At 37.8% G+C, this 13,777-nt stretch overlaps 1 protein-coding gene across 10 annotated transcripts in view; it reads left to right on the plus strand.

Annotated features, from left to right (window-relative positions):
* Nucleotides 1-13,777, plus strand: part of SRRM1 (serine and arginine repetitive matrix 1) — a 29,706-nt gene that overhangs the window by 14,232 nt on the left and 1,697 nt on the right. For 6 of the 10 annotated variants that reach the window (XM_067724351.1, XM_067724377.1, XM_067724360.1 and 3 more), the window contains 7 exons: nt 2,470-2,550; nt 3,056-3,142; nt 4,442-4,586; nt 4,955-4,996; nt 8,598-8,708; nt 10,963-11,427; nt 12,004-12,199. In XM_067724351.1, coding sequence (XP_067580452.1) covers nt 2,470-2,550; nt 3,056-3,142; nt 4,442-4,586; nt 4,955-4,996; nt 8,598-8,708; nt 10,963-11,427; nt 12,004-12,199 — 1,127 coding nt within the window. The remainder of the gene's footprint in view (nt 1-2,469; nt 2,551-3,055; nt 3,143-4,441; nt 4,587-4,954; nt 4,997-8,597; nt 8,709-10,962; nt 11,428-12,003; nt 12,200-13,777) is intronic. The other 4 variants (XM_067724369.1, XM_067724386.1, XM_067724391.1 and 1 more) reach the window with 2 other exon arrangements.

Raw genomic sequence — 13,777 nt, forward strand, 5'->3', positions numbered from 1 at the left:
AATGATTAATAGGACTATTGAAGTAAATTTAAAATTCTGGTTTTTCAATTGACTTGGGAGATTTCAGACGTCATTTTAGAATGATTTTGCCCCTTAAATACTAAAAATGAAACAACATTAACATAAAAATAAAATTTTTAATAAAAATAAGTTGTGAAAATTTTATCTAGATAAGCAAACATTGATGAAACATGTATGATATTAATAATGCTATGATTCAGTCAGTCTTATTAAACCAGAGTAGGGGGTATATAATGGATACTTGTTTAATGCTGATTATATCAACAATGACTTAAGACTTGTACCCAAGCCATTATTGAGAGATTAGATCAGGATAAAACTCCAAATACAAGTTTCTGTGGGGAAAAAATGTAATGTTGTAGTTCAATTGTATTATTTACTAAATAGGTATTTGACCACTATATAGCAAACATAACCACATTTGTAATGTTTCTCAGAGGAAAATGCATTCCGGCATCCAAACATCCAGTTCTCTAAGGTGGTACTTTGACGTTTGGCTTTATGACTAGATGCCTATAATATTTTTTCAAGAATTGAAGATTAACTGACACTTAAAAATGAAGAGTACTGACCCCAAAAATAGCTTTGAATCCTTAAAATTTAAAGGCATTTCTATTTCATGTCTTTGAATTTCTTAAAATACAAGTTTTTTTGTTTGGTTGGTTTTTTTTGGCTGCATTGGGTCTTCGTTGGTGTGCACAGGCTTTTCTCTAGTTGGCGGCGAGCAGGGGCTACTCTTCATTGCGGTGGTTTCTCATTGCAGACCATGGGCTCTAGGCGTGCGGGCTTCAGTAGTTCTGGCTCACAGGCTCTAGAGCACAGGCTCAGTAGTTGTGGCGCACGGGCTTAGTTGATCCGTGGCATGTGGGATCTTCCTGGACCAGGGCTCGAACCTGTGTCCCCTGCATTGGCAGGTGGATTCTTAAGCACTGCGCCACCAGGGAAGCCCTAAAATACAAGTTTTAAATGCAGTCTTGCTACTATATTTCATGATAATTAGATAATCACTAGATTAACTAGTCACTGGATTTTTTACCCAATCCAGTGATTTGTCCAAAAGGCTTATTAGGTAGAATTAATAAAATGCTGGTATTTTAAAAGTATAGTGGTAAATTCTTCAGTTGGATTACTTCAGCAAAAATGATTAGATTGCTAAATTACTGCCCCTTAGAATAAGTCTTTACAGTATTCTGAATGAGCATCTGTTAAATGAAATGTATCTAAATTCTAGGTTAAACATTCCATGTTAATTGCGTTAATTAAACAGAAACAGGTGTAAGGGTACTGAGGGGATCATATTGTTTTCAAGTCTAGTTCTTAGAGGAATGGTCTCAAATAACGTTTCAGGTTAATGTAGGGTAAGATTAATGATTATCTGTGTATATACTTTTTTGTGTGTGTGTGTGGTACGCGGGCCTCTCACTGTTGTGGCCTCTCCCGTTGCGGAGCACAGGCTCCGGATGCGCAGGCTCAGCGGCCATGGCTCACGGGCCCAGCCACTCCGCGGCATGTGGGATCCTCCTGGACCGGGGCACGAACCCGTGTTCCCTGCATCGGCAGGCGGACTCTCAACCACTGCACCACCAGGGAAGCCCATGTGTATATACTTTTGACATTAGTTGAAGCAATGGGATGGATAATGTGGACAGAGATAGCAATTGTTAGAAATGAACGCCTGTGCCATAGGTATAGAAATAGTGTCTTGGGTTCAGATCCTAGTCCATTTCAATTACCCGCATGACTTCAGTTGAGGTTATTTATTTTTTATTTTTTTAATTTTTTTAAATCTTTGGAAAGGATCCTCTAGCCTTAGCATTTAATATTTTTACCATTGTGAAGGTCTACTTTTTTACAGGTAGTTTAAGTCCCTCATGCTATTGTGAAGGTTATACTCTACATCAAAAGCCTTCAGCCTCTTAGGTGACTAATTTGTTCCTCTTCTCCAGACCAGATACTTTTCTCTGAAAATTTCATCAGATCTTATGTCATTTATCATTTATCATCTTCATTACTTTTCTGGACCAACCTGCAGGGGGTGCTTAAAAGGTCTTATGTTAATGAGGTCTTTGTAGTTAAGAGTGTGTGTTTTAGGTTGTAGGGTAGCACACAGAGGTTTACTTTACTGAGCTGAATGTTATGCATTAGCATAGAGCTTGTTCTACTCAGAAACAGCAGCTCCCAATTTCTCTTAAAGTTTCTCTTGGGAGAATCTGAAAGTTTGAAAATTGGAAAATCATTGTAGAACTTTCTGAGGCTTTTCACCAAACATTTACAAATTCTTGCTTCTGCTTCAGGTAATGATAACAGGGGCTTATAGGAACTTTTTAATTGTCAGTAAATTATTTATGAGAATAGTCACACTTCTTTTTGTACTGTTAAGAAGATGTGTTGCTTTTTGTTTTGTTTTTGTATGTATGTAAGTGGGGTTTTTCTTCCCCTTATTTTTAGTGACAAAACATAAAGGTACTGAGAAAAGAGAGTCCCCTTCACCAGCACCCAAGCCTAGAAAAGTAGAGTTATCTGAATCAGGTAAGTGTTTTTTGTTTGTTTTGGTTTTTTTAAGCTGAATTAGATTCTGGTTAAAGATTAATTATACGATATGGCTTAATGGTTAAGAGCTAGGACTTTGAAGTCATACCAGCCTGTTTGAATCCCCAGCTCCACTAACTACTTTTTGTTTGTTTTAATAATTTATCTGAGCCTCTACTTTTTTTTTTTTTCATCTCTGAAATGCAGATAACAGTACCATCCTTTAGGTCTTTGGTTGTTAACTGAAATAATGTTTATAAAGTGCTTGGCATGCAGACCGAACTGTCACAAATGCCTAAATAAGTTTATTTTTATTATATTTAGTGAAGATAGTCTAAGTTAGCATTTAAATTGGCATTTTAAGCTCCTCCTTTATTAAAAAAGAGTAGCTGTATTGCTTGACCCAACCAGATAAAGGTTTAGGAGACCATTTCCCAATTCAAATATGTTACATTTTCTGTATGCATGACTAAAGAAACACTTTCTAAATGCATCCATCTTTCAGAAGAAGATAAAGGTGGCAAAATGGCTGCAGCAGATTCTGTGCAGCAGAGACGCCAATACAGACGACAGAACCAGCAGTCTTCCTCTGGTATGGACACTGGTTACATTTTTTTCTTTCTGCATATCCTAATAAAAATACTTAAGATAAAAATATCCGAAAGTGTAGTGAATGTATCAATACTTAGGAGAAATATTTTTGTGCCTGTGTATAAATATGTTAGGAGGAAGTGTTAGTACAATAGTTAAAACAGGAATAGAAATTGGAAAAGTATATTTCTTTCCTCAACCCTGTCTTACTCCCCAAAGCTTTTATTCAGAAATTTTCTGTGCATGTATAAGTATCTGTGGTTTAAAAAAAAAAAATCCCACAGGCTCAAACTGTAGATTATATTGCCTGCCTATTTAACCTACTATAGCTAGACATCTTTCCCTGTTAATTCTTAAGGATCTACCTCATTTATTTACCAGCTGCAGCATTTTTAAAATTTTGATAATATGCTGTCATCTGTTGAGCCACTCGCCTATTTGGACATTTAGGTTATTTCTAGTTTTTTTGTGTGTTTGTGCTTATGTGAGTATATCTGTAAAATAGTAATTAGGAGGGGAACTTCTGAATTAAAAAGTACGTACGCAGAAACCTGATTTTTAAACCAGATATCCTGGTTTTATTCGCTTAGTTGGTATTTGTGACTGAGTCTAGGCACTACCTTTGCTTTTCATTTATAAAAATGGAAACCAAAGCATCCCACAGTGACATTAAGTCAGTTAAAAGCCATACAGCTTTTGCAACTCTTTAAGATGAGGTTAATCATGGAAGTGTTTGAAAATGCATGTAAGTTTTGGATATTTTTTGGTATTTGGGACTTGTTAGTTATTTTAAGTTAAGGAAACCATGTACAAATGAAGTGTTTCTCTTTGCAGTTCTTGACTGTTACCAGGCCTGTAGAAAATGTCACATACATTTTGTTTGTTTGATAAATAATAGGGATATGAAGTAAATTATTCAAATGCTAGTAAGACTTTCAGTAGCCTTAAAAGTACATAGAGTAACAAGAATTAAATAATGCTTGAGATGCTTTTTAAGCTTTACTTAGTTATCTGGAAGATCACTAGATTTATAAGGGACACTGTCTTGTTGGATTGTTCTGTGGAAATGATTTGTATAACGTGATTATATAATAACGTATATTTATGTATGCTTGACTTTCAAGTCATTAAGCACATATCGATATTACCTTTTTTCAGAACTGATGGCTGTATATGTGCTTGCTTATATTAGTGGACTTGATTTCCTAATTTGGACACTCCATCTGCTTAGATTCCAAAAACGTAGATAGACTCTTAAGCATAGACCTGATGTAAATTTTTGTTTATTGTGTAATTATAGATTCTGGCTCCTCCTCTTCCTCAGAAGATGAGCGACCCAAAAGGTCCCATGTGAAGAATGGTGAGGTAGGCAGGCGGCGGAGACATTCCCCTTCCCGGAGTGCCTCTCCATCACCTCGAAAGCGCCAGAAAGAGACTTCCCCTCGGTAATGTCTTCAGTGGTGTTCTGTAGTTGTGATAAAACTTCATAACTTAAGGGATGGGCTGTGGGCTTATTTAGAATTTGCTTAACTCCTTGCTTTCAAGAACTCACAGTAGGAGATGGTCAGATTTGGGGGGTATTTGGGTTTTCTTTGTTCCGTGGTCATTACTATTTAATGAGAACTTAGTAAGTTTTGTACCAGTATGTCAAACGTGTGCATGACTAGAATAGACCAGTTAAATCATAGCATTAACTCCCGACCATGTTTGAATATCTAAAAAAATATATCTCCATTAGTGATACTTAACTCCATTGAAGTAATTAATTTGGTGAATGGAATTCTTGACATTTGTTTTTTTCCACTGCTCTCAGGATGCAGATGGGAAAGCGATGGCAATCGCCAGTGACTAAAAGGTTGGTTAGATGCTATTTTGTAAATTAGGATTACATGTCAAAGTTTGAGTGACTTAATTTACTGTTTAGGTAACATCCCATTCTGACGTTTACAGGGTATGACTGTGGAGAAGTTCCTCAATTGTTTTGGTTTGATTATTTTCTTACACATGAAAATAATGATAAAAACATACACAGTGTTCACTTTAGAGCATCATTTGGATTTAGAGTTTTGTGCACTTACAGTGTATTTGTTAGTCTTCTGTTTTTTGAGGTCTTTCCAAGAGATAGGACAGTAGTAATAGTTCCTTAGATTTAGTGGGAACAGACTTTGTGGTGACTATAGGGAAGGCAAGAAAAACATGGGAGAAACATTTAAAAGATTAAAAAATGACTGTGAGGCTTTGGCCCTGTTCAGTGTTTCCTACAGTAGAAAGGTAAGTTGCATATCCTTTTGGAACCTGTTTGGTCATCAGGGTCTTTGTGACCCTAAGGCCATAATATTTTAGAGCCAGGTGATACATAGAAATCTCTAATTCAGGCGTATCTCATAAGTGAGAAAACAGGGGCTCAGAAGTAGTAAGTGAGTTTCTTAGGGTTACAGAGTGACAAAACCAGATCTTAGACCTGTGCCATTGACTATACCATTTCACCATGACATTGTACTGTCTTTGCTAGTCTTCTGCTTTCTGAGGTCTTTGCTGTCACTAAATTTCTAACTATCCTTCCTGAAATGTTCACATTGTTCTTTTTATAGATCAGTTTTTGAAGCTGTGTTGTTTTAAGTAGTCTCACTAATTAATAAGAGTGTTTTCTTGGAAAGGTTCTTTGGAACCAGTTGGCAGTGTATATGATGGAGCAAAATGGTGTGTTTGTGCTGTGGAAGTAACTTACTTGACAAGAAAAAATAGAAACCTTAAAAAAAATTTAGGTACAAAGGTATTCTGTTCCCAACTGTGATTACTCCAGGTTTCTGTAAAATTGCTAGTACAGCAGCTAAAAAATTGCTTTACAAAATCAGGTTAGTGGTAAGATTCCCCCCCCCCCCCCGCCGGTTATGGATAATGATGTTGGAGATTGCCATCAAGTCTCTAGGATTTGGAGATGGAGAAAGAATTGTTTGGGATCACACTTCAGTATTTATTTTTAAGAAGGGAAATACAGCCTGGCTTTGAATATTTCATATATAAAGTTTAAAGATTGAAAAATGCAGCATTTTTCATGCTTCTAAACATGTGTCTTTGGGTATTGAACACTCTTTCCTTAACAGTGAATGGTGTATTGATCATACTTAGTATAAAAAGATAGTTGTTGCATCTATAATTTCTTGTCTTCATTACCAGCCTGACTAGTGAAGTGAGGTGATTCTGAAGAGGTCACTGCAGAGATCTCAAGCTGTCTTTGTCCTTATAAGACTTTTGTATTCCTACATACTCGAGGGCTGAGGGCTACTTCATGTTTTAAGGCTTATTGAAACTGGTTCTCGTGCAGTTTGGGTGGGGGGAGACCTCTGTACTCAACAATTTCTATACACAGTTGAAGGCTTGAGTTGGCACTAGTATTCACAGTAACTAGAAAATGTTTAGCCTTCTTCTTCTACTTCTTCCTCTTCTTTTAAACCCCTGATATGTATGCCATATCAGCTCAGGTAAGAAACTGTAGCCTTTAGGTCATAGAGCCATCGGGTGTCAAGATTCCAGTTATAAGTGATTATCAAATTTTTCTTGTAGTTCCTTTAAGTATGCTAGTTTGGTTTGTTTGGTTTTTTTTGTTTTTTTTTTTTAGGTTATGGTTTTATTCTTATTCTCTTTTTGGCTTTTTCTCACATGGAAACAGGACATTGAAGGTCATCACTGGAAGGGACCTTCTAGTTATTCCAAGCCTTTCATTTTACAAATGAAACTGAGGCACAGAATAAATATCTTAGGTCATTAGTGTATTATAATAGATTCTAATCTGAGTTAAATTTTTTTATGAGAATATTTTAAAAGAGAAATCACATAATCAACAGTAATAGCCTCTCTTGCTATTACACCTACTGATAACACATTGGGAGTTCTGCTTTGTATCATCTCACCCTCAGAGTTTATGAGTGTAAACCTTTGTTTTTCTTTTTTGAGTCAAAACCCAAATGTCTTTTCCCGTTTGAAATCTTCATTACCTGTTGAAACAGTAGTCCACCCTGTTTCTCTAGGTTCCGTAATTCTCAGATTAGCCTTGCTAGTAAAGTGGCTTCTCCTTTACTGTTCTTTCTTGTAATTAATAATTTGGTGTCTATGTTTCATCTGAAGCTTATCTGTCCTGTAGTTTATATTTTAAATCTGTTCAGAGTGAGGTCTTAGTCCCCACAGGGCATAAGCAAATTTAAATTAAAAATTAAATTTACTAATGAATGTCAGAATTTTCATTGTTCTGTTAATGAACTCTCCTTAGTTTTAATGGGGAATCAAGACTAGTAAACTTTAGAAAATACTTCCAGATTCACAGGAAGCATCAATCCTGTACTGGGCAAGAAATTTAGAACTAATTACAGTTGACCCTTAAACAACATGTGTTTGAATTGTGTGACTCCACTTACACGCACATGGTGTTTTTTTTTTTTTTTTTTTTTTACAATAAATGCATATTATAGTACTGCACGATCCTCGGTTGATTGAATCTGCCAGCGCAGAAGCCCAAGCCCCCCACATTGTTTAAGGGTTAATTGTATATTATTTGACTTCTTTGTATACACAAACTTGGCCAATAGATGTCAAACTGGCTTGGTATTTATTTTAGTATATCTGCTGGGAGACTACTATGAGTTAGTCCAGTTGATTATAATTGTATTTTTCAGGTGTGCTTTTTATGTTAATTGGTTAAATGCCTAACTGCTCAGAATTAAGGTCTGTGATTCTTATCTATATTTTAACCGCATTGCTCCCAGTGGCTTTAGTGCTCAGACAGCCTTGGTCCTTTGTCTTTGGGGTAGTGTTTTTAGTTAATAGTTTGCAACTGTTGAACTGTGGGAACATACTTCTTAAAAAATCAAGAACTTGGAGCAGTGACACCCAGACTTCGGGCCTTAAATATCTGTATTTGAACATTGTATTTTTCTAGGCTTTAGAACAGTTGTTCCTAACAAGGAATCAAAAACCACTTGAAGAACCTTTTTAAACATATACTGGCTAGACCATAGCCCAAACCTGGTGAACACACATTTCAAATAAGCTTCCACGCTGTTTCTGATGTACATTCTAGTTAAAAAGCAATGCTCTCAGGCAGCGTTTTCAGCCTTGTCTCACCTTGCGTCATGTTAAGAATGTTTTATGTCATGACTCAGACTGCATATTTATATACAGAAACAAAAATTTCACAATACAAAATTTACTCTTAGCACAAGTTAAAGCGCTTTGTTTTTCTTTTCTTCCTTTCTTTCTGGCCTTTTTTTTTTTTTTTTTTTAAATCCTGGTTCTCACCCAGGGTCTTGACTAACTACACTGTAGTTTGAAAAACACTGCTTTGAGGGATAGAGTGAAAGCTGCTGCACTTTGGGTTGACAATGATTGAAACTAAATCATCTTGATCACTTAGTTATAAATGTTACTGACTCTGAATCAACTATAATTCTTCTTTGGTTTAGTGGTAGACGGAGGAGAAGCCCCTCCCCACCGCCTGCCAGAAGGCGACGTTCTCCTTCTCCTGCTCCTCCGCTTCGTCGACGCAGGTCTCCCACACCACCACCACGACGCAGGTACTTTATCACGTAGGCTAGTGGGAGCTAAAGGGAGCAACTTTGAATCTTTGTGATTGAAATATTTTATTCGAGTGGCATGCACAGCTGTTTACAAAATACCACATAGTATACAATTCCAGTTACATGAAAAGTCCAGAACACATGACTCTGTAGAGATAGAGAGTTATTAGATAAATGGTGCCTAGGGTGGGATGGGAATGGGGAGTCATGATGGTTGAACACTGTGAATATAGTTGACCCTTGAGCAAGGAGAGGAGTTAGGGGCACCGACCCTCCACGCAGTTGAAAATCTGAGTATAACTTTACAGTTGGCCCTCCGTATCTGCGGATTCAGCCAACAGCAGACTGTGTAGTACTGCAATAAGTATTAAAAAAAAAATCCACATATAAATGGACCCATGGAGTTCAAACCCATGTTCAAGGGTCAACTGTATACTAAAACAATTGAAATGCACACTTCAAATGGGTGAATTTTATGATTTGTGAACCACATATCAATAAAGATGTTAAATTAAAAGGCAGGATCACTAGTGATTACAGAGGGAAAAAATATTAACTTTATAGTGGGGAGTTAAGTTTTGCTTTTTGGAACTTTCTGAATTTTTTTTCTCTTCAAATATTTTCGATCCATGGTTGGTTGAATTTGTGGATACTGGATCTTTGGACACAGAGCGTTGACCCTGTCAGACAAACCCAAATTGAAAGCCATTTTACAAAGTAACTGATGAGTACTCTTCAAAAAAATGTCAATCATGAGAGGGAGAGAGACTGAGGAGCAGTTACAAATTGGCAGAAACTAAGGACACGTGACAACTAAACGCAATGTAGGATCCTGATTTTTGGAACCTGGAACAGAAAAAGGACATTAGTAGAGAAAACTGGGGTGACATTAGTATTTTAGTTAATACCAAGGTTAATTTCATAGTTTTGGTAATTTTTCTGTAGTTATATGGGATGGTAAGTGGAAAGTCTCCACTAATTTTGCAACTCTTCTGTAAATCAAAAATGATTTCAAAATAAAAGTTAGGGGGGAAAAAATTTTAAGAGTATTGCTCAAACACATTATCAAGCGGTATAGTTGCAGCTACAACTCCTGAATGGCCATTATGTGGCAGGTAAAGTGGTAGATGTTTTATGTACTTCATGTCTCCTCAGGATGATCTTGCTTGGTATTCCCATTTTTCAGGTGAGGAAATGGGGGTTCAGAGTTATTAAATATGAGGGCAAAATGGAAAACTCTATGGTGTTGCCCAATGTATGGCCTATCCCAAAGCTGATTTTTAGGCAGGAAAATATTTTGAGCTCAAGGTCTGAATGTTTCAGGAGAAAATCAGGCCATTGGAACTAAATGTTTTATTGAGGTTTAATTCCTGAGAGGCAAGTTAGGGTTATGTAGGGATTAAGCATTAAGAGGAAGGCCAAGTTGAGACTTTGACAGGGATGCGTTCTGCCTAGCAGTAGACTTCCATTGAATACTATTTTGACGCACAAAAAATGTAAGTCTGTCTTGGTGGGGGCAGGGTAGAGATGCCTTTTAAAGCTGTGCAAGTGAATGCTAATTATTAATTCAGAGTCCAAACACCAGTTTAGAGAGGGTACCCCCTACACAGGAGAGCTCTTTAAAGCACAGACTTCCTGAGTTCAAGTTGAACACGGTCAACAGAGTCTTGCTAATGTAGTTATCTAGTTGCTACATAGTGATAATGGATTTTCAGTTTCCTTAGAGCAATGCCAGGTTCTCTTCTAAAAAAATACTAAGTTGATTTTATATGGATTGTGCTAAATGACTTTGTGTGTGTGTGGGGGGGGGGTACGCGGGCCTCTCACTGTTGTGGCCTCTCCTGTTGCGGAGCACAGGCTCCGGACGCACAGGCTCAGCGGCCATGGCTTACGGGCCTAACCGCTCTGCGGCATGTGGGATCTTCCCAGACCGGGGCACGAACCCATGTCCCCTGCATCGGCAGGCGGACTCCTAACCACTGCGCCACCAGGGAAGCCCATGCTAAATGACTTTTGACAAATTTGAATTCAGTCTGAAAACTAAATTTCTCCATTAATCACAATGACCTATTTGTAGTCATCTAGGATAAACAGGAATTTACTAAGTGATTTTTTTGTTGTTGTTACCTTAAATGAGTTTAAACACATGACATTTCCACTTAGAAATATTCTCTCTCTGTGTGGTGCTGTATAAGTACATAGTTTTCTTTGCATTCTGTTTCTACTCTGTTGGACCGTTTATTTTTCCTAGGACTCCTTCTCCTCCCCCACGTCGTCGCTCACCTTCCCCAAGAAGATACTCTCCTCCAATACAGAGGAGATATTCTCCTTCTCCACCTCCAAAGAGAAGAACGGCTTCACCCCCTCCCCCTCCTAAACGAAGGCCATCACCGTCTCCACCACCAAAGCGTCGGGTCTCCCATTCGCCACCTCCCAAACAAAGAAGCTCCCCAGTCACCAAGAGACGTTCGCCTTCGTTGTCATCAAAGCATAGGAAAGGGTCTTCCCCGAGCCGATCTACCCGGGAGGCCCGGTCACCACAACCAAACAAACGGCATTCGCCCTCACCACGGCCTCGAGCTCCTCAGACCTCCTCAAGTCCTCCAGCTGTTCGAAGAGGAGCATCGTCATCACCCCAAAGAAGGCTGTCCCCATCTCCAAGTTCTAGGCCCATTAGGAGAGTCTCCAGGACTCCGGAACCCAAAAAGATAAAAAAGTAAAAATATTTTATCCTTTTTGGTTAGGAACACTAACTTGCATAGCTCTTTATGCTTGGAAGCCCCCCACCCCCCAACTGAGAAATCACAGAAAAGAATAGTTGTGAATACAAACTTTAAGGCAAATTCTAGGTCCTATTCGTAGATCCTTTCTGTTTTCAGGATAGTTCCTCATGGTATAAGCTACATGCCGTAGGATTTTACTTGGTTCTTAGGGATATCAGGCTTATTGAGTCTGTTTCCAAACCTAGCTCTGAAGTGATGCATAGGATATTTCTTGCATGTCTATGTAAGACTGATAAAAGCAGTCTTAAATAGGAACTGGCATTACTAATTTCATACAGGAAGAATCATTAACAGAATGGATAGAGGATTGTGGAGCTTGAACTACTCTCCAGGAGACTTAGGTGGTAAAAATTTGATAAGTGTTAGTATAATCAACCAGCAGACTAAGTGCTGTGAAATACTTAAAGTTCATTATCTGGTTGTATAATGGTAGTTGGTTGTTTTCTCTTAAGAAAGAAGGATCTGTGCTTTTGGATATTAAATGTTTTATTTTTTCCCTCTGTTTCTAGAGCTGCCTCACCAAGCCCTCAGTCGGTAAGGAGGGTCTCGTCTTCCCGATCTGTCTCGGGATCTCCTGAGCCAGCAGCTAAAAAGCCCCCAGCACCTCCATCCCCTGTCCAGTCTCAGTCACCCTCTACCAACTGGTCACCAGCGGTACCGGTTAAAAAGGCTAAAAGCCCAACACCAAGCCCATCACCGGCAAGGGTATGTCTGCCCTGTTTTGGACATCTTTTATAATTATACGTGGTCACTTGGAAGGAGAGAATTTTTTGTCTTTTGTAGTTCAGAGGGGCATTACTTTCTGTGGTTCAGATGGACTTCAAAAGGAGGCACAAGTTAAGTGGTGGTGTTTGCATCACAGTCCATGCTTAGTACTCTAGACATCCACTAATTTGTGATATGTCTAATACTGTTATCTTGGTGGTGAAGATTGGATTATGTAGACAATTTAGAAAAACAGAAAGAAAAAAATTACCCTTGATTCTGTTATCTAGGAGAAAAATAGTTTAGCGTTTGTGCTGTTTTCTCTAGTGTTTGACAGGTTTTGGGATAGTTATGGTCACAATCAATAAAAATTTCAATCTTAGATCATGTCTATTAGTCTGATTACATTTTTATATAGAAAAAATACACTTTATCACAAGAACATACCAAAATGTCGACGGTGGTTATATGTTAGAAGGAGAATGATGCGTGATCTTAATTTTTCTTCTTTACATCTTAATGGTCTTATTTTTTCCTACAGTGTAAATACATTATTTCTGTAATAAAAAATGAACCTCACAACTTGTGAAATGTTAGATGGAGTGGAAAGTACTTTGTTGTCCCATATAGCCTGATCTTTGGCAAGCTACATAGATAAGAATAACACTCTTGTTTTTACATTGTCAAGCTTAAATATCATTGGGATATTAAAATATCAGAGCTTAAACTGTTTTCTTTGTGATTCATTAATCTAATCATGGCAGCTTTCTGTATTGTATAAAATCAGTGGTGGATGTCCATCTTAATAGGATTGAATTATTGTGCAGACTGAATGGATTGAGGAATTTTAAGTAATTGCTTAGAAATGTGAGATTTAAAAATTATAGACTAGATACAATTATAGCAGAGCCAACCCTTTGCTTAAATTTGGAATATATGTGGTGGAGAACAATGTACCCACATTCTAGAGATAGATCAGACAGTGATTAGAGATGTGGCATTCATACACGCTTGTATTTAGGATAATAGCTATTAAAAGCCTACATGTTAGGCTGGTATTGTGGGTGATTTACAGATATTCCCATTTAACTTTTGTAACAGCTTTATCAAGGATTGTTATACCCATTTTGGGTTGACAAAAAGGCCTCAGAACACGTCAGGCAATTTGAGGTCAACTAGTTTAATAGGTTCAGGAACCAGAATTCAAATCAGGTCTAGTTGAGTTCAGAGACTTTTCTTCCTGTTGCACATGGTGCTTTTCCTTACATACGGAGGTACACCCTGACTCAGGCCAGTCTTGGAGACCTGATTCATAGCTTGTGGTTGGGAGGCCTGGTTTAATGTGAAGTTAGTTGGGGAAATTTTTAAAAAATCATTTATCTTCAAGGTCTGTTTCAACTCTTGGAAGTCTTTGCTTTCAGTGGTGGTTCCCATCTTTTAGGAGTACTTTTCTTAGTGTTGATTGGCCCTGGGTCTTCTTTCCCCCCTGAAGCCGTATGAAATCCTGAGATTAGTCCAATTGCTTATTCCCTTGAAGAAATAAAATGTTTAGTTCGACAGGTTGATTTTATTGTTTTG

The sequence above is a fragment of the Pseudorca crassidens genome, chromosome 2 (genome assembly GCF_039906515.1).
Source record: "Pseudorca crassidens isolate mPseCra1 chromosome 2, mPseCra1.hap1, whole genome shotgun sequence".
Taxonomy (NCBI): domain Eukaryota; kingdom Metazoa; phylum Chordata; class Mammalia; order Artiodactyla; family Delphinidae; genus Pseudorca; species Pseudorca crassidens.